Source organism: Muscardinus avellanarius (genome assembly GCF_963383645.1).
Source record: "Muscardinus avellanarius genome assembly, chromosome: 16".
In the NCBI taxonomy this organism is placed as follows: Eukaryota; Metazoa; Chordata; class Mammalia; order Rodentia; family Gliridae; genus Muscardinus; species Muscardinus avellanarius.
In genome coordinates this window covers 74,758,962-74,785,117 of record NC_137802.1, presented here as the reverse complement: position 1 = coordinate 74,785,117, position 26,156 = coordinate 74,758,962, and the positions used below count along the sequence as shown (strand labels likewise).

Genomic DNA, 26,156 nt, shown 5'->3' with positions numbered 1-26,156 from the left:
CCGCATCCTACAGCATCTGGCCCTGTGGCCCTAAATCAAACCCTGGCACAGAGCTCTGCCTGGGGAGCACCACCCTCAGCCCCCCCTCCTCTCCTGGGCTGCAGTGGAGCCCGCTGTCACGAGCCCCTGGAGGAGGATGGCCCTGAGGGGTCGGCTGGTGGACTCCTCGCCTCCTGAGGCCTACCTGCTCCCCGCTGCACACCCTCTGGCTCTGGGTGACATAAACAGAAAGGGTACCACGAGTTAATTGCGCTGCATCCCCTAACGCACAGTCATCCTCCGCGAGGCACAGGCTCGGGGCGTTGCCATGGCTCGTGCCAGATCCCCAGTCTCCTTCCTGCATTCCTGGGCCATGACACCAGCCCTGTGGCTGGTGGGGGCACTCAGCCAGGGGGTGTGCGGAGCAGCCACCAGCCTCGGGGCAGGATGGACCTGCGGGTCAGGACCTCGGGATCTGGAGGCAACCTGTTCCTTGATTTGGGAAGGCAAGGTCCCTCTCTGCCTAAGCTTGAGAGATCCCTGGCCACCCTGGAAGGGCAGCAGCAGGCTGGAGAGACCCTTCCCACTGGGCACCCATGTGGCCCAGGCTGAGCGTGACCTTACCCAGGAGCTCTGAAAGGGTACCAGGAGGGCCGGCTCCAGCCAGGGGTTGGGGACCCCCCCACACACACACAGATTACCTGGCGAAAGAGCTCATCCAGCAAGCATGCCCTCCGAAGCCGTGCACCCAGGTGGAGATCTTCCCTGGACTGTCTGCCCCCGGGATGTAGGGAGAGTGCAGCCCCTGCAGCAACTCTCCTCTCTTTGATGGGACATGTTCTGTTCATCCCAGGGCTGGAGGAGAATTCTGACTTACTCTTTTGCCAGCTACGTGGCTTTGGCCAGCTGGGGACTCACCCTTTCTGGGCCCAATTTCCTTACTTGTTAATGAGGGTAAGGAAAGACCATAGTGTGCTCTTCCCCAAGACTAGGCAAGGCTTCCCAGGTGCTCAGAAACAGAGCGGCATGGTTCCAGAGGCTGAGGAGCCTGATCTGTTCAGTTGGCAAGGGTGAGGTCAGCCCACTTGGGATGAGGATCCTCCCTATCCTCATCCCAAGCTTCTTGACTGCACCCCAAAGCTTTCTTACTGATCTTCTGAAACACAGGCTTCACCAGGAAACTCCCTCCCTGCACAGCAAGTCTGAGCGCCTCAGGAGCAACCCCAGACCATGGCCGCAGCTTATCTGCCTGAATGGAGAATGGTGGGTTTTCCTCCTTCTACTCTTCTGACCTTTTATTTCACACAGGTTTTGGACATATTGTTTGAAAGTTGCAAAGCCTGGGTTTTAAGATCCCTCAGCATCTCCTTCTGCCCTCTGGCCTTGAGGATCCTCCTCTGCCTTGGTCTCCACCCTGCTCAACTGGGCCGGGCCACCCACCCACCCATTCCCCATCCAAGCTTTCCTTCTCCCTCGGGTGAGGTTCTCCCCCAGCACACAGAGCTAAGGCCACCTGGAACGTTCCCCATTCCCCACGGTGGCTCCTGGGGGATGACAGGTGGTGCTCAGGAAGGAGCACAGGCTAGTGGGAATGGCAGGCAGAGCTCCCTTCCTGAGCCAAGTATGGCCCAGGAGCCACAGGCCAGGTGGAGGGGGGCGCCCAACAAACAGTCCCACCCAGGAAGGCCCTCAGTACAGAGGGGAAGGGGATAGGGATCCCACCCCAAAGGGGCATCTTCCACCTCCTGTGCCAGCAAATGTGGAGAGGGGGTTAAGAGAACAGAGGCTGGCTGCTGGTGTCCAGCTGCCAGGAAAAACAAGGAGAGGAGGAGGGGCTCTCACTGCAGCTGTGCACTCTGGGCTCTGGAGGGCTGGCCCACTGGGGCAGGAAGAGGCAGTATGACGTCCACTGGTTCTGAGTGTACTCCGTGTGTCAGGTCCATGCCCGCCCCTGCCCCACTGGCCTGGGTGGGAAGAGTAGCGGCCCCACCGGGGGCAGTGGAGCCTTGAGGCAGTCCTCCCTCCCTCAGCCTGGGGTCAGAGGTCACCAGAGTAGGAACTCCCAGGTCTACCAGAATGGTTCCTCTTGTTACAGAGCCCACTGCCTGAGCAGGCTAAGTGGCCTTTCCCCATCATCCTCCACAACTCTGGCTAGAACGGGAAAGGTTGGCCAGAAGGGTACTGACCCCAAGGACCAAGGAAGAGCACAGCGACAGAACCAGGCCTCCCTGGGTGCCTGGGCACCAGGAACTCCCTATGTTCCAGGCAAGGCCAGCCTCACCCTGGGCCACTGGCCACTCAGCTCCCAGCAAGCACCCACTGCCACTGATATCTTCCTCTTGTCCCCGTGTGGTATCTGGGGAGGGCTTCTGCTATGGCCGGTCACTAAAGCAACTCTTACTGCCAAAGTCCAGTGGAACCCCTCAGGTTTCACAGCACTTGGGCCTTTGCTGGGGCTGGGTGGCGGATCCTTGGTGCTCTGGGTGCCCTCCTCTACAGGGCCTGACCTTTTGTCCCTCTGGCCAACCTGCCACCAATTCCCTCTTGCCTACTGTGGAGACTCTCAGGGGTCTGCCTGCTAGCTGAAGGCTATCCCCTTCTTGCTGTCACCTGCCTCTCTGTGCAGCTATGTGAGGGCTGCTGATAAGAGCCCGTAAATGCACCCAGTGGTGGGCTCAGCCGGGCCCCCCAGGATGCTGGCAGAAGTGTCTGTCCCTAGTGCCACCAGGGTGGCCCTGTCTTCACCACCCTCAACAAACACCAACAGCCCCTCCTGCTGAGCCCAGGTGCAAAGTCCCTCACCCTCCTGCCCAACACTGCAGGCATGGAGTCCTGGCCCAAGCGGTGATCACTGGCCCCTTGAGAAGCTCGGGATATCATTTCAACCAGCCGGTGGGCCACACAGAATTGGATGAAGAGCAGATTCAGTGGGAGGGCCTGCGGATGGTCTAGAACCTGGGGGTGGGCAGCCAGCTGGGAAGAGGTGGGGAGAGGCAAGACAGGACCTGAGAGGAGGTGCAGACCCCAGCGCCTGGCAAAGATGGTGTGACCTGCATGCTCACCTCCTTCAGAAGGAGGGCCCTCACCCTGGATCCTGGGCAGCTCCATGTACCGCCCCCTCCATCCGGCTTCACTTAGATCACATGCCAAGGGCCCTCCTCAATGGTGGGGCGTTCTCCCTCCCTGTTTCCATGCCTGTGACAACTGTCCCTTCACCTTTGACAGACACCAGAAGGCAATCATCAAGGGTCCCTGTTGAAAACCCCTCCAAAGTATGAGTAGACACACAACCTGCAACTCCATGACCCCTGCCCAATGGAAAGCCGAGCAGACAAGACGAGGGGCTTCAGGATCCAGAGGCGACCCTCAGGGAGCAGAAGAGCAGAGAGTCAAAGAGATCACATGGGGCACCTGGGGCCCCAGAGGCTCAGTCTCTGGTCATGAAGTAGTGATCTGGGTGGGGCTCTGCCACCCAGAGGAGTCTGGCCTGAGGAGTCCAGCCCAGACAGTCCTAGCTGAGCTGCAGGGGAGGCCCAAGGGACCTGCAGGAGCATGGTCTCAGGTACTGCCTGCTTGAGGTGGACCCTGTGGGCTGAGCTGGGCAGGCCTGCGCCCTGAGGGAAGTGTGGCCAGGACAAAGGAAGCACCTGGTCTGTGGTCTACACCGTGTCTTGTCACGCTGAGGTGGGGCAGACAAGTGGCCTCCCCCAGCCTGTTCCTTCCAAACCCTGGGGGCCTCCCACCCAGCACCACTGCCCCCACAGGCATCTTCTCATTGGAGCCTCTCTCTTCATCCTCCACAGCCTCCTCGGGCCAGCAGAGTGGCTGGGCTGCAGGGTATGAGTGTGGCTGTCAGACCAGGCCATGCTGATGCCCAACCCGGGCCACCCACTGCGGCCAGACCCCAGATATCTAGAGTCAAGAGCTTGCCCTGGACTATTTTTATGCTATCTGCACTTTCTTTATTTCCCTTGGGTATTAGTAAAGTTCCCTCTGGGACGATTTCGTTCAGCTCAGCAGTGCTAAAGGGGAAATCAGGAGAAGTGTTCAGGCCCAGGGCCTGAGTGGGGGAGGGGCCCAGGGGCTTTTCCTCAACGAGCCTGCTCCTCAACCCACACCCTGCCTCTCCCCTCTCCCAGGCATCTGAAGCACAGGCCATCACAGGAGAATTCAGATCAAAATGGGGCCCTAGGAAGAAATAAGTCTAACGACTGTGACTTGCTTTAAGAACAGTCATTTATTAACTGACCAACAGCTACACAGCGTGTCAAATGGTGTTAGATGTCTGGTCTTATCTGGAAACCTCCCTCCCAGAAATGACCAGAAACCCCACATGTCTGACCCCACATTCTGTCTCCAGAACCCCAGAGTGGGCAGGGCCAGGGCAGGGAAGAGCCCCTACGCTACCCTGCATCTTTCCCAGGGGCATCCTGAGGACAGCTCTTGGGACCCCAGCCCCTACTCAGTGTGCCTAGACCCTGCCTCCCCACTCCTGCCTCTTCCCCTCTCCCCAGCCTGGCCCAGGTGCCAGGGGTCTGCCCTTCCTGGAGGCCCACTCCCCATGCTCTTCTCTCAGCTCTGCCTTCTGGGGCCACCTAGAGTCCCTAGGACACTCTCTGGGCTTCCTCTAAGCCATAGCCCCTGATCTACCCAAGATGCCACCCCCATCCACAGTGGGCTCTGCCCTGGGCCCCTGGACCCTTGACTCTCGCACCCACTCCACACAGGGCACCTGTTGGCCACTCCAGCAGACAGCAAGGTAGGGAAGGGAGCCCTAAAAAGGACCTCCATGCACGAGAAGACACTCCCAAGTCCACAAAGAAACAAGGCCTTCAGTGCACTGCTGCACTGGTGCGTCGGGCAGATGGAGCCCAGCCAGGCAGAGGCCCCATGGCCAAGGCTGAGCTCAAGGCAGGGAGAAGCAGGTGGGCAGTACAGAGACGGGGCAGGGCTGGGCACCCCCAGACTCTGCCCACCAGGAAAGAGGGGCTGGGAGCCTGGAGGGGGGCTGTGGGTCTATGTTCAAAGAAGCAGTGCTGTGTACTCCCACACAGACACACAGGAACATGTACACACAGGAACTCACACACACCATACACAAGCACACGCATACGTATAAACACACTAAAACCCACACACAGGTAGAAATGTTTACACAGGCCAAAACACACACACACACACACACACACACACACACAGGCACTCATAGACACAAACACACTCACACAGGCACACTTCCACAAAGACACCCTCAGACACACACAGGCCTGGTGCCCGCTTTCCGGGCACAGAGCCCCCCCGCCATTGCTCCTCATCCCCCAGGCCCCATAGCTGGCACTCCCCACCTCACACAGGGCCCCGAGGTATTTCTCTGTTCCTTTTTTTGCTTTAGCCATTTATTCGTCTCACCCCAGATCAAAGTGGTGAGTGTGTGCAAGCAGGGAGTATGCGGCTCCATAAGCAAAATTGCTCTGAAGACAGAATTCCAGAGCCCTGGCCACCGCGACCCACCACCCTAACACCAATCAAGCCTCCACTGTTTGTATAAATCATGGCCCGCCTGGGTGGCAGTGCACAATAGCTCAGTGTTGGTGCTGGATTCCTCACGTTCTCCAGATCCCCCACGTGGCTCCTGCATGGGCATTAGGGGAGGCAGGGAGGCCAGAGCCCCTCAATAGCCTGGTTCCCCTTAGGACCAGCCACATGCTTCCCCAAAGCCTTTTCCCAGGGCCACGTCCTCCCCAGAGCCATGTCCACCCTGGGGCCATGTCCACCCAGGGGTCACATCCACCCTGAGGCCATGTCCACCCTGGGATCACATCCACCCTGAGGCCATGTCCAGCCTGAGATCACATCCACCCTGGGACCATGTCCACCCTGGGGCCATGTCCACCCTGGGATCACATCCACCCTGGGACCATGTCCACCCTGAGGCCATGTCCACCCAGGGGTCACATACACCCTGGGGCCACGTCCACCCTGGGGCCATGTCCACCCTGAGATCACATCCACCCTGGGGCCACGTCCACCCGGGGGGGGGGGTCACATCCACCCTGGGGCCATGTCCACCCTGGAGTCATGTCCCCCCAGGGTCACATGCATCCCGGGGCCACGTCCACCCTGGGGCCACGTCCACCCTGAGGCTACATCCACCCTGAGGCTACATCCACCCTGGGGCCACATCCACCCTGGGGCCACATCCTCCCCAGGGCCATGTCCTCCCTATAAGTCTGCATTCCTTGTCCTGCCCCTGGATTTTGTCCCTCAAAACCCCTGCCATGGCTACCTGTCTGTCCCTACCTCTGGATGGAACTCTCTTTGTCCATCCCACTTGGGTGGACCTTTACTATACTTAACTTGCAATTGATGTGAATGAACAGGGCCCAGATCAACTCTTCTGGAGAGACAGGACTCAAACACCCACTGCGTTCCAGGCTACATGAGCACCTACTGTGTGCCAGGCTGCATATGCTGCAGATACCAACTGTGTGCCAGGCTGCATATGCCATAGACATGCACTGTGTGCCAGGCCCGCAGACTGCACTGGGACCTGAGTCCCTGCCCTCTTCTGAGGACTCAAGGCCTCTAAACTGAGTCCTCTCTTGAAACCTCTTGACTTCCCTTGGGTGGGAAGGCCTGGGATTGGAAGAGCTGGGGGAGCCTCCAGGAGCAAGAGGAAAAGGCTGTGGTCAGAGGCCAGAAGACCCCAGGACCATGAGTGACAGATAGGACAGCACCCAGGGCCATGCACCAGTGTGCCTCCCACGGGCTGCCCCCTCCAGACCTCTGCTCACAGCACCACCCCCAAAACAGACTAGCAGCCCCACAGACGCTGGCCCTGGATGACTTGTTCACTGTGCAGAGCAACCATCCACGCAGGCAGGCTGTGGAAGATGTCACGCTCAGTAGCCTTCCCTCAGCACTTGCTGTGGGCCATCAGTGAGGACAAGGTCCTGAGCTTCTCTAGACCTTCAACAAAAACAAGCACAGAGCAAGGAGAGGTGGCCTGAGGTTGGGGTGCACCCAGGACAGTCCTGACTCAGTCCACACTGATTAACTCAGTTGGTGGAGGAAGCTGCCCAAGCCCTGCTCCGCAGAGCCACAGCAGCCTGCAGTAAGCAGTCTAACCAAGAGGTGGGACAGCAGCCGCAGGTGGGCTGCAGCACTGACGAGGGGCTCCCCGCCCATCTCCGGTCTCCCGGCCCTGAGCAGGCTCTACCCAGTGGGCACTGCCCAGGAGTGGGGCTTGAACCTACGCCTGCAGCCCTGCATGGACACTTGACCACAGTGCCAGCCTCACTCCAGAACCCCCATAGCTGGGGAACAAGAATTCCAAGGAGCCCAGGCAACAGGGAGGGCTGGGGGTGAGCAGGACTCTCCCTGCCACCCAGCATGTCTACACTGCAGAAATGCATGTAGACACAAGCCCAGCCCTTCCTGCACACTCAGAGTCACAAGCGCCCAGCTGGCTGTTGGAGGTGCATGGGTCACCACAGCCTAGTGCCTAGCACACATCTGCCAGTGTGCAGTTCTGAAGGTCCGAAGTCTGACATGAGTCAGAGGCCTGGCATTTCCCTTTTTTCTTTTCTTTGTGTACTGGGGATTGAACCCAGAGGCGTTCTACCTCAGAGCTACAGCCTCAGCCATATATGTATACTGGGGTTGGAACCTAGGGACATTCGACCTCCAAGCTACACCCCCTGCTCTATTTTTTATTCTTTATTTTGAAACAGGGTCTCACTGAGTTGCAAAGGTCCTAGGTAGCTGAGGCTGGCTTTTAACCTGTGTGATCCTCCTGCCCAAGCACTGGGATTGTAAGTGTGCACTGCCATGCCTGATATATATATATATATAATTTGGGGGGGCAGTACTGGGGATGGTACCCTTCTACCTCTACCTCTGGGCTATACTCCCAGACCTATTTTATATTTTATTTGGAAACAGGGTCTCTTAAACCAGGGAGGCTGGCTTTGAACCTCTTGTCTCTGCTTCCCAAGCGTGGAGATTATAAGCATGTGCCACCATGCCCAGCTATATTTTGGTTTTGAAACAGGGTCTTGCTAGCTTGCTAAGAATCTTCTATGTTGTCCTTGAACCCGCAATCCTCCTGTCTCAGCCTCCCAAGTACTGGGATTACAGGCATGCACCACACCTGGCTTTTCTTGCATTTTCTGAGTCTCATGGCCCTTCCTGGCCCTTCTGAGTCTCATGACCCTTCCTGGGTCTTCAAGTGTGGTCTCAATACTGCATCTGAGTCTCTCCTGCCTTCCTGCTCTGCCCTGCAGGACCCCTGATTTTGCTGGGGCCCAGGGAAGTATCCAGAACCACACACATCAGCTGCCCTGCCAGAGGTGCTGCTTCCTGGGCTCCCTGGGCAGAAAGCGAGCAAGGGGAGGGAGGGAGGGAGGGGAGGGAGGGGAGGGACGGTGAGGGAATGGGGACATTTAGGAGAAGAAGTATTTGTAGCTAGGCAGAAGGAAAGGTGGGATTTGGGGTACTCTGGGCCAGGACAGGGGGACTCCTACAGGGCTTCCCTTTGATGTTGGGTGGAGCACAAGAGGCTCCTGGTCTCCCTCCCACATAATGTCAGGTTGTTTGAGGCTCTTGGGGTCCCTACGAGGCATCCATTTCGGCAGGGCAGCTGGGGGCTCTGAGAGCAGGAGGGCTTGGGTCAGAGAGGCGGGCCACACTGGCTAGACAATGTGGACCCACTAGTTCCTCCTGGGTCCAGCAGCCCAGGTCATGAGTAAACAAGGCTTCTGGGTGCCAGCACCATGCACTGCCTGTCCCAACAGCCGGACCTGGGAACTCAGCCATGGTGGGGTTGGCACCTCCGGCCCAGCCCCACCCCAGAAGGACACTTCCCTACCTGTCTCCAGCCCTGCCCTCCCAAGATACCTGCAAGAATCCAACCCAGGCCTGAGTCCCAGCTGACCCCGACCTCCCTGTAATGACAGGAGGCAGCCAAACCCGCTATTCCTGTTCTGCAGCTCCTTCACCATAGCACACTGCCAGGAAGCAGGAGCCAAAAGGGTTGGGCTCCCTCCTGCGGGCCTGGCACCGCCTTGCCGTGCGGAGATCTACCCTGCTCCACAACTGCAGTCACCAGCCACAGCAGGGCCAGGATTGGTACAAACAGCGTTGTTTCTTGTTGTGACCTGCAGGAGCTGCACAACTGTGGAGCTCATATCTGTCCTGGCATCCACCTGAGACAGCGCACACCTGCCCTGATGCATACTAGAACCGGTGCACACCTGAGCCAGCACACAGTTGAGCTGACTCACACCGGAGAGTGCGTGCCTCGCCTCCTCAGGCCATCGACATGCCTGGAGATGCAGGATCAGGCCAGGTTGCCTGTCGCCTCAGGATCCCCAATACTGGGTGAATATTCCCTCCTCATATTTCATATCCGTCTACAACTCCTGAGTGTGACCTTAATTGGAAATGGGGTCCTCGTGGATGGGTCAGGGTAAGATGAGGTCAGCCGGTGGTCCTAATCCAATGACCAGAGTCATCATGGGAGGAGGGAAATGGGACCCAGACATACCTGGTGGGGATGGCAGCGAGGCAGAGAATGCAGTAAGGTGGAGGAGCAGGGACCCTAGAAATCAGAAGGACAAGGCAGAGCCTCCCCAGGAGCTTCCAGAGAGAACCTGGCCCTGCGATGCCCTGATTTTGGGTTCTGACTTCTAGAACTAGAGACGATGACTATCTGTTGTTTAAGCCTCATGCTCTGTGGTTTGCCGTCATAGTCACAGAAGCCTACCTCGTCCTCTGACCCCAGCCTGGACTAGCCCTTAGGTGCCTGGAGACTGGGCTCGGGCGCTCAGGACCTGGTCTAACAGGAAGCAGTGGCAGGTATGGAGGGACAGTGGCCTGCCAGGCATGAGGGCAGCATCCTATGTCAAGTGAGGGGCCCGAAGGGCAGGGCCAGGGCAGCCCAGAGACGGCCCGCGCAGTGGAGACTGACACCACGCGGGGTCGGATCCTGGTCTTTATTCTCTGGAACAGAAACAGCCTGCGGCCCAAAGTGGCCACAGCTGTAAAGCCCATTCTTTATAAAAAAAAAAAAAAGCTTTTAAAAAGACATACATATTTGGCTCTTTGAACTCCCAACACAGGAGTCATGACTCCAAGTGGATGCAGGCTTCCACGAAGCCTCCTGACCATCACCACGCCCTTCGTCCAGCATCTCCCTGACACGCCAGGCCCAATGTGACAGCCCCAGACAATTTGGCACACAGCAGTAAAGGCATACCAAGCCATCTCAGGACACAGGAAGCGGTTTCCTATGCACATTTCTTTTTTACAAAAAATATAATAACTTAGTTTGCATTTTACAGGATTTCCAATGGGCCAGGGTCTGTGCATGGGACCTGGTGGGGTGGGAGTGATGTGTACCTCCACAGCTTGAGCACCGGGCCAGGTCTGAGCCTGGCCTGCACCCACCGTGGTCCACATGGGGTCTGAGCACCCACGGCAGCCAGCGGCCTGTTAGGAGAGGATGGGCAGCACCAGGGCACCCCACAGTCACTCCGTGCCGATCTCACAGGGGTTCAGGCCTCTCTCCTCTGCGTCCCTGTATATCCTCTGAAAGTCACTGAAGCGTGGGGCGCAGCCAAGCTGAGCATCCCCAAAGTGCATGTGCCCAGTGAAGAGGAAGTCCCCATGCCCTGGCCGCACGCCACACTCCAGCAGCGTGGTGACATGGCCCCGCCAGTGGCCACTGTCCTCAGGCGACGGCTGGAAGACCCTGCTCTTCTGCCGGTAAAGCCTGCTCACACGCAGGTGGATGATGGACTCCTGCTGCTCAGGTGCGTGGGTGACCTCCTGGATGGAGCCTCGAACAACTGCAGAGGAGGAGACACTTGTCAGCAGGGGTCGCAGACACACCACGGGCTGCACTGCACCTCACCATCAGGAGCTCAACCTGAACTCTGCCACTGAGAAAGGCTCTTAAAAAGTTTGTTGTTGTTGTTGTTGTTGTTGTTGTTGTTGTTGTTGTTTTGTTTGGGGGTCTTTTTTTTGGTGCTAGAGATTGAACCCAGGAGCATCTATCTCTGATGTGCACCCTCAGCCCTATTTCTTTTCCTTTTTTTTTTTAACTGGTGTATTATAGCCATACGTTTTAACAGGGCACAAGATGGTAGAGGTGTACATGCACAGACCACTCATTAAGCGTCCAGCCCTATTTTATTTTTTATTTGGAAACAGGGTCTTGCTAAATTGCTGAAAGTCTCACTAAGTTGCTGAGGCTGGCTTCCAACCTGCAATCCTCTTGTCTCAGCCTCTTAAGTACTGGGATTACAGGTATGAACACCGCTCCTAACTTTAAACAAAACAACACTGGGTTTTGCTTTTAGTTTAGTTTTGTTTTGTTTTTGCAGTGCTAGGGATGGACTCCCAGGGGCATTCTACCTCTTAGCTACACCCCCAGCCCTATTATTTTTAATTCTTTCTTTTTATATTTTAGTTTTTTTGGTGGTACTGGGGATGGAACCCTTCTACCTCCAGGTTACACTCTCAGACCTATTTTACATTTTTATTTGGAAACAGGGTCTCTTAAGCCAGCAAGGCTGGCTTCAAACCTGCGCGATCCTCCTGTCTCTGCCTCCCAAGCACAAGCGTGTGCCACCATGCCCGGCTTTTATTCTTTATTTTGAAACAGACTCTCACTGAGTTGCAAAGGCCTCACTAAGTAACCGAGGCTCTCAGCAGACCTAGATCCTCCTGTCTCAGCCTCCCGAATGCTGGGATAAAAGCATGTGCCACCAGGCCGAGCTAACACTGAGTATAATGGCAAGAAGCGGCCTGGGCGCCATCCCCAGTGCTGACAGACTGCAGGTCCTCTTTGTACTGCAGGCTGGACAACAGTCATGCTGTGCACCTGCTTTTTAGGGGAGAGCAAGGAAAGGGCATGTCCACACACACAGGCTCTGCACCTGGGTCACCTCGGGGGGCCAAAGGCAGGAACTGCAGGCACCGGAGATGGCAAGAAGGGGGTACTCACCAAAGTCACTGGTACAGACGGCCAGGAGGACCTCAGTGTCACTGCACGGGCGGCATGGAGCTAAGGAGCAAGCAGAGAGCAGGTCAGGCCACAGCTGGACAGGGCGTGCCCCAGTGCACTCGCTGTGCTGAGGAACTCCAGCTGATGCACACCCTCTGCAGCTCCCACCGGCCACACTTGAGGGCTCATGTTAAGGTCAGCTGAATCACCTCCCACTGAAACAGGAGAGAAGCTACAGCCACCCCCATGGACCTCGTGAACAGTGAGCCCACAGATTAACCCTCACTCCCTCAGTGCAAACACAAAGTCGACCCCAAGCAACCTGAGACCATGTTAGTCGTACCACTGCCCCAGTCGGCCTGCCTCCATCATCACACCCCCCACCCTGGGCAGTTCCTACATGACCAAAATGCATCCCTCCCCAGATCCATTTCCAGACACAATCCAAAAGGAAGGTCACGTCCTGCCAGGACCCCGCAGCTGCCTGGATGGCAACAAGGCCAGAATCCTGCAAAGGGGTCATGGGGCGTGTCCACCCACCTGACGCAGGTGTGAGGCCTTGGGTCGAGGCCATCAGTGTAGTCTCTTCCCCAGGCCCACTGGCCCTGGGACAACCTTTCAAGCCAAGCCCTTTCACAGAATTCCCCCAAGCCCAAAGAACTCAGCCCAAGAACTGCTTGGTCCCTCACTAGCCAAACCAGACTTACACAGCACACTTTCTCAGCATGCCCTTCACCCCACTTCCCCAAAGGTGAAACAGAAACTCCAGGCTCTCCCTGCAGCACAGCCTCCCTACACTCCATGGTTCTCAGATAGGATATGTTTCTCCTCTACATTTCAATCTATAATGCTCTGGACAGCCCTTGTCTTGGGGTGCCCTGGCCCTGAAGCAGCTAAGGCCTCCACACACATAGCAGCCACCTTCACCACCCTGGGCTGAGCCTGACTGTCAACTGCACAGGACCCCGTCCCCCCCCCACCCCAGTGCTGGGGATTTGGCAGCACACAAGCACCCTGGGGCTGACTTGTGAACACATGAGAACACGTGAGTGTTTCCAGCAGGTGTTCTGAGAGGTCTTTGGGTTCCTGGACTCTGGAGGTACACAGAGCCCCAGGAGTCCACACACAGGGTGACTAGAGACCAGAGACCAGAGACCAGGCCCTGGGTCTGTGACATCCTGGACAGGCACAATGTCTGTGGAGCCGGGGTGTCTGGAGCCCTGGCTTAGAGCCTCCCCGGTTCCCAGCACTGATCCCTGGCTACCCTCCTGTCAACACATTTGCTTCCACTAAGGTATCAGAGGCCACAGCACAAGAACCACCTGCTGATCTTCCCAGCCAGCACCACAGCAGCCCAGCCCTCCAGAGATGGTGATCCTTCCCACCTGGCTCCATATTCCAGCACCTTCTGCTGACAGGCAATGCTGTGCCAGAGCCCAAGAAGCCTGAGACAGCTGCCGGCAGACCCCAGCCCCAGCCAGCCTGGGCCCCGGCCCTTCCTGTAACATGCACTAGTTCATACTGCAGACCCTTCCTCTGGGGTCACTGCCCCCTCTGACCTCTGGGGTCACTGCCTCCTGCTCTGAAGCTGCCATGGGGGTCTCCTGCAGGGCTGGGCTGCTGCCCTATGCACACTGCATTCCACCCTGGCTGGGAGCTGGCCACCAACTGGGCCCCACTGGGCGAGGCTGCAGGTGACAGGCAGTGCAGATGTGGAGAGACATGCATTTAGCAATGTGTCTATTAACAGGAGACCCAGGAGAACCTTCCACCCTGGCCAGTACCTGCTCAGTGCCCATGGGGTTGGACCCGAGACTGGGGTCCTTTGTCCAAGTGGGACAGCCTCAGTGATCAAGCCCACAGCAACCACAGCCTACTGAAAGTCCCCTTCAGGAAGAGAGATAGCAGAGTGGGCAGGACCAGGGGTCAGGGTCACACACGGGGCTGCGACCCCTCAAAGAGTTACTGGGCCTGAGCTCCCCAAGCTGAAGCAAGAAGACCCCCTGAGAAGGCAGACACCTCAGTCCACAGGAAGGCCCAGGCCACGAGTCAAGACAGGGTCTTGGGCCTGACCGTGTGGTGTCTCTAAGCTTCACTACCAGTCACCTGCCCACGGACCTCGGGCAACATCCAGGGAGAAAGCACAGTGACCCTGCCCTCACTGGAGCTGCTCTAGCCACATCCACCCTTCTGCAGAAGTGTGGGCACTCCATGGGTGACCAGCAGCCTGCCTGCCCAGCTAGAGGCACAGTGGGCCCAGGCCACCGAAGGCTTCGAAGCTATGATCCTCCTGTCTCAGCCACCCAAATGCTGGGAGTACAGGTGTGTGCAGCCTGGGAAACATTATTGATTGGAGTGGGTCTCGTAATGGCTGTGAAATGTGCTGGTCAAGGACACCCCCATGAGACAGGGGAGTGGACACTCTAGAGTCACTCAAGAAAGTGCAAAAAACTCACTGCATGAGGAGAAAGGTCACCCTGTCACAGGGCCTAGGCCAAGCCAGGGGTGGTGGTGCAGGCTTGTAATCCCAGCACTTGGGAGGCTGAGACAGGAGGATCACAGGTTCAAGACCAGACTCAGCATGTAGTGAGACCCTCAGATTCAAATAAAAAACTAAAAAGGGGCCTAGCGTGGTGGTGCATGCTTGTAATCCCAGCATTTGGGAGGCTGAGACAGGAGTACTGCAGGTTTGCAGCCAGCCTCAGCTACTTAGTGAGGCCCTCCGCAACTTAGTGAGACCCTGTTTCAAAATATAGAATAAAAAAATAGGGCTGGGGTATAGCTCAGAGGTAGAATGCCCCCGGGTTCCATCCCCAGTACTGAAAAAATAAACAGAGAACAGGACATAGGCCAGACAGCAGGTGCCACCGGGAGGACAGTGGGAGGCAATGGCAGTGCGGGCAGGATCGCCGTGTGGACAGGAGTAGCAGAGGATGACAGCCGGCCCAGCCAGTGGGCAGGACTGCCCAGTGAGGATGACCAGGCGGGCACACACAGTCCAAAGGAAAGCCTCCCAGGAGACGCACTCAGCCCCAGCACAGCCTGGTGGACCAAGGTAGAGCAAGATGCATGGCAGCCCGAAAAAGGCCACTGAGGCCAGAAGATAAATGACCAGAGACATGAGAAGAGTCTGAAAGCTCTAGCCCTCAGCCTCTCTGTTTCTGGGAAGCGATGGTATTCCTTTCCTACTCTAGACTTTGAGGGCAACCCTCATGCCCACTGAAGCCACCCCCAAACCCTGAGGCTCCTGACGCGGCTGCAGCTCCTGGGAGCCGGGCTGGTTTTTCAGGCTCATCAAGAGCAGCGGGTTCTAAAGGGGTGGGAAGCGTGGCTTGAAGCTGCGGCCCTGCCTGTGACCTTACTCTCACAACCAGCAGCTGTGTGTTTAAAATGCTCACTGAAGGGCCCAAACCCAGGGCACAGGCGAGGCCACGCTCATATCTGATATGGCGTCCTGAGAACTGAAGGAACAGAACAGAATCCAGACCCACCCAGCTGCACCTGTTCCTGGAACCAGATGAGTCCCACCCTCGCCAGCCACCCCCACAGCCCCACCCGCTGGAGAAGCCTGTTCCCCCAGGTGGCTGAGCCCAGGGAGGGCGGCCCAGACAGCCCCGCCCGCCCCTCGCCTGGAGCGTCCATCCATAGTTAGCTGTGTGTCTGCCTGATGCCAGCCAAGCTTCATGATGTCAGAGAGGGCCATGCTGCTTAGGTGCCCAGGAAAGCCCCTCAGAGGTGGCAGGCACAGGGTGAGCAGTCCTTCCTGTCCTGGGTCCCCCACAGCTGGGGTCACCTCCTGCCTGACCACCCTGCCCACACCGGGGAAGGAGCAGCCTGGCCCTGTGCTCTGGTCCTCGCAACAAGTATGCAACACAATGTATTCGCAGCCAAAGTGCAAAACACTCCCAAAAGAACCACATGAGTGGCAGCAGGTGTCTTCCTAGCTGGGTAGGAAGTGAGGGGTGCGCACACCCACACCACCAACTGGGTAGGAAATAAGGGGCAGGCGCACACACACACACACACACACCCTGACTGGCTTCCAGTTGGCACCTCTGTTCTACAGGAACTGAACTTCTGATTGATGGGCAAGCTCATCTGCCTCCACCACAACGGCTGAGGCCAGGTCATGTGCGCGCTCAGCCTGAAGCTGCCTGGGCCCCAGCTTCTAGCACACCTCCTATGGCCACGGCGAGGGCAGAGCAGGAGAGATGGGGACCCTAGTGCTGGCCAGAAAGTGAGGGAGCCAGATGTCTGTGGAAGATGGCACTGCTGCTGCCAGATGGCCAGAACTTACCCATTCCTTCAGCATTAAAGGCTTAGCAGCCCCGTCTCCTGCTGAAAGCCAAATACCCCAGGGAAAGGAGACAATCGGCCTCCCTGTTCTCCTGCCAGAGTCCATGAGGTGCTGCCCCGGTGCAGAACCTCTGCTCCAGAAGGGGGGCAGGTGTCTGAGCCCATTCCCGTGGGGGGATGCCAGGCTAGCCCCAGCCCCTGCAGCCCCCATGCACCTGAGCCTGGGTTCTGTCCACCTAGGCCCCACAGTTGCTGCCTCTACCGAGTACCCCACCATCTATGGGGCACTCAGAATCACTCTGAGGTCAATTACAACAGACACCCCAGGGCAGGAGGGTGTGCACTGTGGGACAAGGGGGCACCCTGAGCACCTGCCTCAAAAGACAGAGCACAGCCTTGGTACACCTGACCAACATCCAGTGTAGAAACCCACAGTCCAGAAGGTGCACAAAGGCCGAGATCTGGCCTGTGGCCAGACTGACCCTGAGCTTGGGCCAACACTTCCCAGGGACCCCACAGGAATCTGGGGCAGCTCAACCAACCCCCAGGCCTCACTGCCAGGCCGGGAAGCAGAGACAGCGGCAGCTCCTCAACTCTGCCATCCCACAGTATAAAACCAACAGCTCAGCTGCACCATGAATCTGGCCTGTAAGATGCGAGCATCCGATTGCACAGCAAGAACAGTTGCCACCTGAAGGCCTAAGGACCCCTCTGCCCAGGAGCACAAAGCCCAGGCCACAGAGGACACGTGGCCAGCAGCACACCCTCAAGACCAGCAGACACTGTTTTCTGTTGTTGGATTTTTTTCTTTTCTTTTACTTTTTTCTTTTTTGGTACTAGGGGTTGAGCCCAGGGGCATTCTACCTCGGACCTACAACCCTAGCCCTTTATTTTTTATTTTGAACAGGGTCTCACTAAGTTGCCGAGGCTGGCCTCCAAACTGTGATCACCTGTCTTGGCTTTCCAAATACTGAATTACAGGCATGTGCTACAGACACTTTAATCAGCGCAAGGAATGCTTCCAAGTTCCTGATATTTGGCCTGGCACTTCCTGCTGCCACTTCAGTCGGAAAGAGTGACTGTGGAGTGCAATTTGTGGATTGTTCTAATATTTTTTGTTGGTTTGTTGCTTTTCTTTTTGTTTGTTTGTTTGGTGGTACTGGGGATTGAAACCAAGGGCACTCTACCACTGAACCCTTTCTATTTTTTATTTTGAAACAAGATCTTACTAAGTTTCTGAGGGTCTAAGTTGCTGAGGCTGACCTGGAACCTGCGACCCTCCTGTGTCAGGCTCCTAAGGAGAACTGCAGGCTTGAGCACCACTCCCAGTTCCTTTTTATTTTTATTTTGAGACAGGATCTTGCTTAGTTGCCCAGGCTGATCTTGAACTTGCAATCCTCCTGCCTCAACCTCCCAAGTACTTGGGATCCAGAAGTGAGCCACCGTGCCAGGCTGGGTTTTGTTTTATAGTGAGTTTATCTCCAGGGCCCCAGAGGGAGGTGGCATCCCTCCCCAGCAATCCCACCCACCACAACTGCTGGCCCAGGTTTCCCAAAACTCAGACCCTGCCTGCTCACAGCATGAGGGTGGGAGCTGCCCACCCACCGCAGGGTCCTGAGGCCTTCTCCTTGGCATCTGTCCACAGAGTTCCCCTGAGGCCAGCACTGCCCACCATGCCTGACACATCCACTACCTGCTTGCCATCGGAGGAGAGCACTCATTTGTCTCAGAAGAAGGAAGAACCCAAATCTGAGCCCACGGCCTCAGCAGCACCCACCCTGCTTGTCACACCTCATCTGGCCCTCTCAGAGACTTTCTGCCCAGCACCTCTCCTGGGTCCCCACATTGTCAGACTCTGTCCCGGGAGGACTCGCACCACCCCGAAGCTGTCGCACTGTTCTGGGAGGCAGCCCTCCCAGAATAGTGTCCCGACACACCTGGTGTGTCAGGTGTGTCAGGACACCTGGGGAACACCTGGCTGTCCCCGCGGTGTCCACAGCCGCCTCCTGTTGCTCACTGGCCTCTCCTCTCCACATCGGAACCTCTTTGTGAAGTCCCTGCCTCTGTTCCCAGGATCCAAGCCGGCCTGCCCTCCACAGAGGCCTCAAGCGGTCAGTCTCACCAATGTCCACCCACAAAACATCTCCAGGACCCAGGCTCCCCCCCACTTCCTAAGATGTTAGTTATGGCTTTGCACAGCTCCCAGCCAGGAGCCAACCTCAGCCCCCACCTGAAACTCCGTTTCAGGACACAGCAAATATCCACGCCAGCGGCCAGTTCGTGGGCAGTCTGAGGGTAAAAGCCTCATCTCAAAGGGGTTATGACCACCTTTTAGAAGCAGGACCCAAAACCACCCTCAGGGTATTGAGTTCACGCCACATATACTACCAGAGGACAGACACTGACCTACCAGGTCAGGGCTCATGACCCCAGGGACTTGCACATACACCAGGGATGGTGTCTTCCTGGGGCTCGGGGGTGAAAAGGTGTTCAAAGGTGGTTCGGTTTGGGGGTCCAACACCCCATACGTCACAGCCCCTGGGGGGCTGTCTACAGGGGACTCTTGGAGTCCCTGGCCACAAGTAGCTAAGTGGTATGCCACACCCAGGCCACAGGGAGCATTTTCACAGAGGTGGGGGTACCAGAGGTCCCTACTGGTGCCAAGGAAGCCCATGCCAGCCTCAGGCCACTCACCAGACAGCACGTGCAGGCCCAGGCCTCTGTGCCCACTGCTCAGCTCGTACTGGAAGCCTGTGGTCCTCCTGCGGATGTCCTGCTGTGGCGTGGCCTCCACGAACAGGCCACCCTGCTCCAGGCCAAAGCACTGCACCCGGCCGGGTGGGTTGGCCCCATCCCGCACCAGCAGCCTCAGCTCTCCAGTCCTCTCCAGATAAATGTTAGCCCCGGAGGAGCTCGGGAAGGGCTTGATGCACACAGTCAGGCGTCGGGAGGGTGAGAAGGTGTTGGGCCGCAGGTTGACAATGAGAGCCCCCGTCGGGTACATCCACTCCACGGAGCCCGCTGAGCAGCGCAGGTACACCTGCTCCACCTCCTTCCTGTGCGCCTCGTGGGTAAGCCCGCTGCGGGGGGGGAGGAGAGAGTCAGACAGAGCCCAGAAGCCCAGCCTGGGAAGGCCAGTTCACACTAGTCACTGCTCAGGAGCCCACAGCCCGTCCAATGGGGTCCACCCTTATGGAGAGACAGTACCCAGAAGCCCCTCTGCTGGCCTCTCCCCTCCCAGTTCCTCCCAGTGGGCCTCCCAAGGCCAGGGTGAGTGGGCCACAGCTCTGCTTAGCGCAGGTGGCTCTGCCCCAGCATCTGCACCCCTTGAGACTCAGTGCCTGCCAGCCTCCATGGCCACACGCACCTAGGTCTCAGAGGCCTCCCGAGCCAGGGAGGTTCCGGAGTCATAGGAAGTGAGAGCCCCAGCATGAAGGTGATTATTTGACTGCTTGTTCATTCATACCCAAGCCTAAAGTCCCTGCATGGCCAATTGCATTTTCTGAAACAAACTCAAATGTCACAAAGTAGCGGGGCGTGGTGGCAGTACACTTGTGATCCCAGCATTCGGGAGACTGAGACAGGAGGCTCACGGTTCGAGGACAGCCTCAACTATTTAGTGAGGCCCTTTGCTTGCAACTCAGTGAGACCCTGTTTCAAAATAAAGAATAAAAAATAGGGCTGGGGTATAGCTTGGAGGAGAATGCTCCTGGGTTCCGTCCCTAGTACTGCAAAAAAGTCACAAAGCAAGATCCACTATAAAAGCAAAAGAAATTTCTCCAGAGTGAGCCAGGGAGTTGCAAGGGCCAATAGTGGATGCCCGCCCAGGGGGAATCCTAAGGTGTCTCACCCCATCGAGGCTAACTAGGAAGGTGAGCAAAGGGTGCTGGGCTCTCTCGGAGGCAGGCCCGGAGAAAGGCAGTTCTGTTTGCAAGAAATTGAAACCATCGAGAACATTAAAGTCTCTGCTGCTCAAAACTTTAATGTAAATGCCAGCTTTCTGCTAAAGGTGACGTCATGACCACGAGTGGGCCTTTAACTAAGACAATGACTTCAGATAAGTGTTTTATTACATGAAATTCCGTTACGATCAGATCTCAGACAGGTTCACCCACATTCTTGGGATTTTTATGTGAAACAAACAACACTATATCCAGAGCCCTGGCCTGAGTGAGTTACCAGAAACCCTTTCTGCAGAGAGGCATAACATATGGTTCGCATTTACTGCCGGGTGACTCACGCTTGGGGCCCCCAAAACCTCACTTTTGCTATGACGGCTGGCTGCAGGCTGGGGCTGCACAGCCACCCAGCAGACCACATCAGAGGGTAGCATGGAGGGTGAAAGCCCTCCGACCTGCTCCCCACCCCCACAAGGCCCTGGGTCATGAGCAGCCAGCCTGGCTCAGACAGCTACCAAGGCCGCACATGCAGAACAAACTTACAAATTACAGGCAATAAAACACACAAGCTCATCTGACACCTATGTAGGGATGGGCATAATTACAGTGCAACGTGGAAATTAGACTAAATGGTGAGTGGCTGACACATGGCTATAATCAGCCCTGTCCCCACACGGCCAAAGCAAACCTAATTGTCATGTCCCTCCTCCCATCTCTGGCATCAAGGGGCAGCTGCCCCTTGCCCGAGGCTCGGGCACAATCCTTAACTCTCTCTCTCTCGCACATAAATCACCCAGTTTGAGGCTTTGCTTCTCTCCGGTGGTCGTGAGGGTTGGGAGAATGAGGGACTCTGGCACCCTTAGAGCATCATGGCCATCTGTGCAGGGGGAAAAGAATCCCACCTCCACCCACAACTCGGGCAGGGCAGAGGAACCCCCAAGGGGACAGGTGGCCAACCCACCATCCTTGGGGGGAAAAAGGACCTGAGTCTTGAGGCTGCTGTCCAGCCCACACCTGCAGCCATGAGTATCTTGTGACGTCTACCTGGCTCCATCTAATCAGAAGGAAATAAAACCAAGGTGAACCTACAAGAGATGAGATGCCTGTTTCCTCCTTTTCTGGTGTCCTCACTAGCCCAGAGCAGAGTCTATTCCCATTCCAAGACCACAGAGCTCCTAAAACGTCAAGGTCACCAGGCACCTTGATGTGAGCCCAGTACTTGGGGAGCTGAGACAGGAGGATCCCAGGTTTGAGGCCAGCCTCAGTAACTTAGTGAGACCCTAACTCAAAATAAAAGGGGTTAGGATGCAGCTCGGAGGTAGAATGCCCTGGGTTCAATTCTCAGTATGCACACAAAAAAAGTCAAGGTCAAATGGGATCCAAATCAGGTGCTCTGCATGAGAGCTTTCATGCTAGAACCAGGAACGTAAGGCACCCATCTGGACAAACCAACACCAGGGCAGTCACGCTGAAGGACCTCAGTCTATACCTCAGGGGCCTGTGGCAAAGTCAAAGCCAAATCCCCACTGGTTCCTGCAGGGACACCAGGTGCCCCACAACTCCCACCTCCAAATATCCAGCACCGCCGGGCGTGGTGGTGCACGCCTGTAATCCCCACGCTTGGGAGGCGGAGACAGGAGGATCGCGCAGGTTCGAAGCCCCCCGTGCTGGCGTAAGAGACCCTGTTTCAAAAATATAAAAAATAGGTCTGGGAGTGTAGCCCGGAGGAAGAAGGGCTTCCAGGAACCCCAGTACCACCAAAAAAAAACAAAACAAAACAAAACAAAACAAAAAACAAATATCCAGCACCACTGAAACATGAACACATCTTTAATGGTCACCGATGATGGCATTTTACGCCAGGAGAGAGAGGTGCCACACCAACTCCAAGAACCAAAAACTGCATCATCCCACTGCTGTGATAAAGCTACAGGATGTGGACGGGTTGGTTCCAGTCTACTTAATGAGCCTGACAGGGCTGACCTGATCATGGATTAGCTGAATTAATCTTTTCTTTTCTTTTCTCTCTCTCTCTCTTTTTTTTTTTTTTTTTTTTTTTTTTGGTGGTACTGGGGTTCCTGGAAGCCCTTCTACCTCTGGGCTACACTCCCAGACCTATTTTATATTTTTGAAACAGGGTCTCTTATGCCAGCACAGCTGGCTTCGAACCTGCGCGATCCTCGTGTCTCCGCCTCCCAAGTGCGGGGATTACAAGCGTGCGCCACCACGCCCGGCTGAATTAATGTTTTCTAAGCCAGCGAGGGTCACTACCTAGATGAACACACTTGTGGACATCTTTATGGGAAAGCAGGTAAATCCCAGGCTGATGGGAGGACTTGCTGAAGGAAGCAGAGCCTGCACCAGAATGGTGTGGGTCCACCTGCTCGCCACTCTCAGCTGCGAACTCCAGCCACCAGACAAGATGAGTCTGTGACTGACTGAAGTCGTTTTAGGCTCTGGATCAAGGGTGAAATCTGCAGGCTCTGCTGACGGGGCTACCTTTTATTTCCCCACCTTGCAAGAGACAGCCTAGGTGTGGCCGCACCTGCTGTGCCCGGATGGCAGTGGATGGAAAGTTCATGGTCCACCTTTATGGTCCCTGGCTAATAAAGGTCAGGGCGCTGCTCCTGCCTCGTGCACAGAACCCCCAACTTGTCTGCTGGGAAACACTCAGAAGCATTTGAGCATCAAATGTGCGTGGCCAGTGCTCCTTCTTAGGAAGGCTCAGAATTCACCAGCCCATCTCGGAGGCCCACCCTGCCTTCTGGGTAGCTCCTAAAGGACTTAGTGTGCAACCCAGTACACTTCCCAGTAAACCAGCTGATGTGTGAAGTACACTGATAAGTGATTACAAGGCAGGAGGCTCTTATCTGTGCTCCAGATCTGGCCTGGCCTGTCTCCTCTCCAGGTGCCACAGCGGCCCCCAGCAGGACTGTGTCTTTAGGAGAAGGGCCGCCCCAGGCATCGGAGACCAGGAGCAGGGAGGAGGGCCTGGCAGGGTCCCTGCCCCTCCAGGCAGCAGAAGGATGCACAGTGCTGGTGCAGACACACCTCCTCCACACAAAGCCCTGCTTGAGGCACTGGCTGTCCAGAGCTTCCCAGGGTCCAGGGCTCCAGAGAACGTGGCCCTTTCAGGCACAGTCCTCTGAGAACCTGGAAAGGAGGTGGTCTCCATCTGCAAACTCAGGTTCACAGGACAGGGACTGGGCATCTGCTTTTGACCTGCTAGAGCGAGACACCCACGGCCTTCAGTTGGGGTGCGCTGAAGCTGGGAGTTTAATTACTATGACCAGGGAGAGGGCAGACCAGCAGATCTCAGCACCAAAGGCTCCCAGCCAGCTCCGCGCTGGCGCCAGCATTCCCCCGCCAGCCCTCCCCCAAAGCTCCAGCGGCCCTCAGCCCCAATCTCAGCTCTGCTCCTGCCCCCGCAGGCAGGGGGGTTTCGCTGCTGGGGAGAGAGGCAGAACTCTCAGTGGCCCTGCCGGCAGTGCCTGGAGGTCTCAAGAGCCGGGGGCCAATCTTCCAGGCCAACCCCCTTGGCAGGCGGGGAGGCAGTGTTGATTGCAGTCATTGTGGTTTCCTCAGAAAACTAAGTGCCCTCCGAGTGCAAGATGACCAGCCGTGCCCTGCTGACGCAGGGCCAGAAGCACCAGCTCAACCCCCAACCTTCTCGGAAAAACGGCCTCACCAAGTCGCCCGTGACCCCCGCTGGAGGCCCGGGCTCGCGGGGGCGCGCCCGTGGGGCCCCAGCCCCAGCCCCAGCCCCAGCCCCAGCCCCAGCCCCAGCCCCAGCCTTCAGGACCAGACGCGCCGCGCGGTCCGCAAACTGCTGAACTGGCAACTCCCGAGGCACCAAGTGCTGGGCGAGCGGAGCCCGGCCGCCGAGTGCGAGTCCCGGCCCCCGCGCCGCCCGCGCGCACTGTGCCTGGCGCCCCTCCCTGCCTGTCACACGAAGTTAAAAAAATAAAAATAAAAATCCCCCGCGGCCGCCGCGGACCGCGGGGTCGGCGGGATGGCCGGGCCGCGGCTGCCAAGGGCGGCCTGACCTTCACGGGCGGGGCGGGGGGCTCGGCCGCACAGGTGCCGCGCGGCCCGGCCCGCTCCGCTGCAGCCCGCGGGACCCTCGCCCCGCGCCGCGCGCCTCCGCGGGCGCCCACCGACCCCGACGCCCGGGCTCTTTTGTTCCGGGGCCGGGGGCGGGGCGGGGGCGCCGGACTCGCCAGGGAGCGGCCGCCCGGCCGGCTCGGGGCGCGGGGCCGAGGGGCCGCCCGGCCCGGCGGCGGGGCCGGGGTCGCCGCGGCACTCACCTCCCCTTCCAGCTGCACAGGTCGCTCGAGTACTGCGCGCCCGCGCCGCCCAGCAGCACCGCCAGCAGCAGCAGCAGCGGCGGGGGCGGGCCCGGGCCGGGGGCGGGGGGCCGTGGCCACAGCTGCCCCGGGCGCCCCCCGGCCGCCCGCGCGGCTGCCCGCATGCTCCGCGGGGTCGGCGCCGGCCCCGCGCCCGCGCCCAGCGAGCAGACCCCGACCCGCGGCCGGCGGGACGGCCCCGGTGCCGGCGGGTCACGTCGCGCGCCCCCCGAGCCGCCCGCGCGGCCGCCCGCCCATCCCGGCCCGCCCCGGGCCGCCGGAGCCGCAGGAGCCGCCGCGGAGATGCGCGCCCGCCGCCGCCGCCCGAGCCTCTGAGCTGGCGAGTCCGCCGCCCCGCGATCCCCGCTCCGCTGCGGGGCGGTCTGGCCACGCCCACTCCCCGCCCCGGCCCCGCCCCTCCGCCCTCCCGGTGTCCGGCCCGCGCCCCGCCCCGCTCCGAAGCCCCGCCCCGCCCGGTGGGCAGCACCTCCGGGCGCCCGAGACGCTGCGGGACTGCCCGGCCACCGCGGAAAGGAGGCCGGGAGAAGGGTCCCAGGAGACTCGTGGAGGCCGGGGCACGGAGGCCTGGCCGGCGGAGATGGAACAGGGGCGTGAGACCCCGAGACCCCGAGAGCGTGCCACAGCGGAGCGCCTGGCCAGCCGCCAGTCTTCCCTTCACCCTGGTGGTGTCGGTACCCTGCCTCCTCCACCGACAGCCCGAGTGCCGGCCGGGCCGGTTCCATGTGACCCAGCGCCTCACCAGCCGCTGGCTCTCTGGGGAAATTCCTGGCACCTCATCCTCCCGCAGAAATTGTATCTGGCAGAGGCTTGAACTTTATCGGGGCCGCACCTCGTGGAGGGGATGGCCTGGCTTCTGCCTGACTTCTTTGTCGAGCAGGGCGCACTCTGGAGCTTTCACTCCCCAGAAAGGCTTTGGGTGTGCTATCCCTGAAGAAGCCCTGGCGCCCAGAGGAGAGGCAGCCCCTGTCTCTGCCCTGCCCCACCCCGGGGCCCTGGTACAGCTTGGCCAGCCTCAGGTGAGGTTTGCCGCTGAATGAAGGGTGCTTCGCAGTGGAGAGCATCCTATGCTTTGCAAGATCTTAGCAGCATCCTGACCCCTGTTTTAGATGTTAGCATCTCATCCCAGGTCTGACATCTCAGTTTGACAACCCAAACTGTCTGTGGACAAATGCCCACCCCACCCCCAATGAGTCTGCTGGACTGAAATATCTGGTACCACCTGTAGAGCCGAGACAGCTCAGGAGTGCTGAGAAAGGGGAGGGCCTGAGGAACTGGAAACCTCCTACAGTCCAGGGATCTGTCTAGAGCAACCCTGGAGTGGAGCAGGGCAGTCTGTCCAACCAAAGACCTAGAGCCAGGAACCTGCCCAGCACATAAAGTGATGTCATCCCAGGACTCAAGGCTGGGTTTGCGGCTGTAGGAACACACCTGTGCTGCTCCACCCACCCGCACATCCCTGGAGTGCAGGTGCCAGCCCCAGCACTGCAGGTACAAGGTGCAGAAGTGCTGAAAACGGGAAGTAGAACCACCAGCCTGCTGTGGAAAGAAGCCGGTAGCCACACGTCTGGAAAGCACCCACTTTCTTTGCCAGCAGCCCCCATGCCC

At 58.1% G+C, this 26,156-nt stretch overlaps 1 protein-coding gene across 1 annotated transcript; it reads right to left on the bottom strand.

Moving 5' to 3' along the window:
- Positions 1–10,509: 10,509 nt before the first annotated feature.
- On the bottom strand, positions 10,510–24,655 carry METRNL (meteorin like, glial cell differentiation regulator; the record flags this gene model as incomplete). The annotated part of the gene is made up of 4 exons (XM_080712351.1): positions 10,510–10,829; positions 11,990–12,049; positions 18,980–19,365; positions 24,492–24,655. The coding sequence occupies 4 exons, from the start codon at positions 24,653–24,655 to the stop codon at positions 10,510–10,512; spliced, it is 930 nt and encodes a 309-aa protein (XP_080568477.1).
- Positions 24,656–26,156: the final 1,501 nt, after the last annotated feature.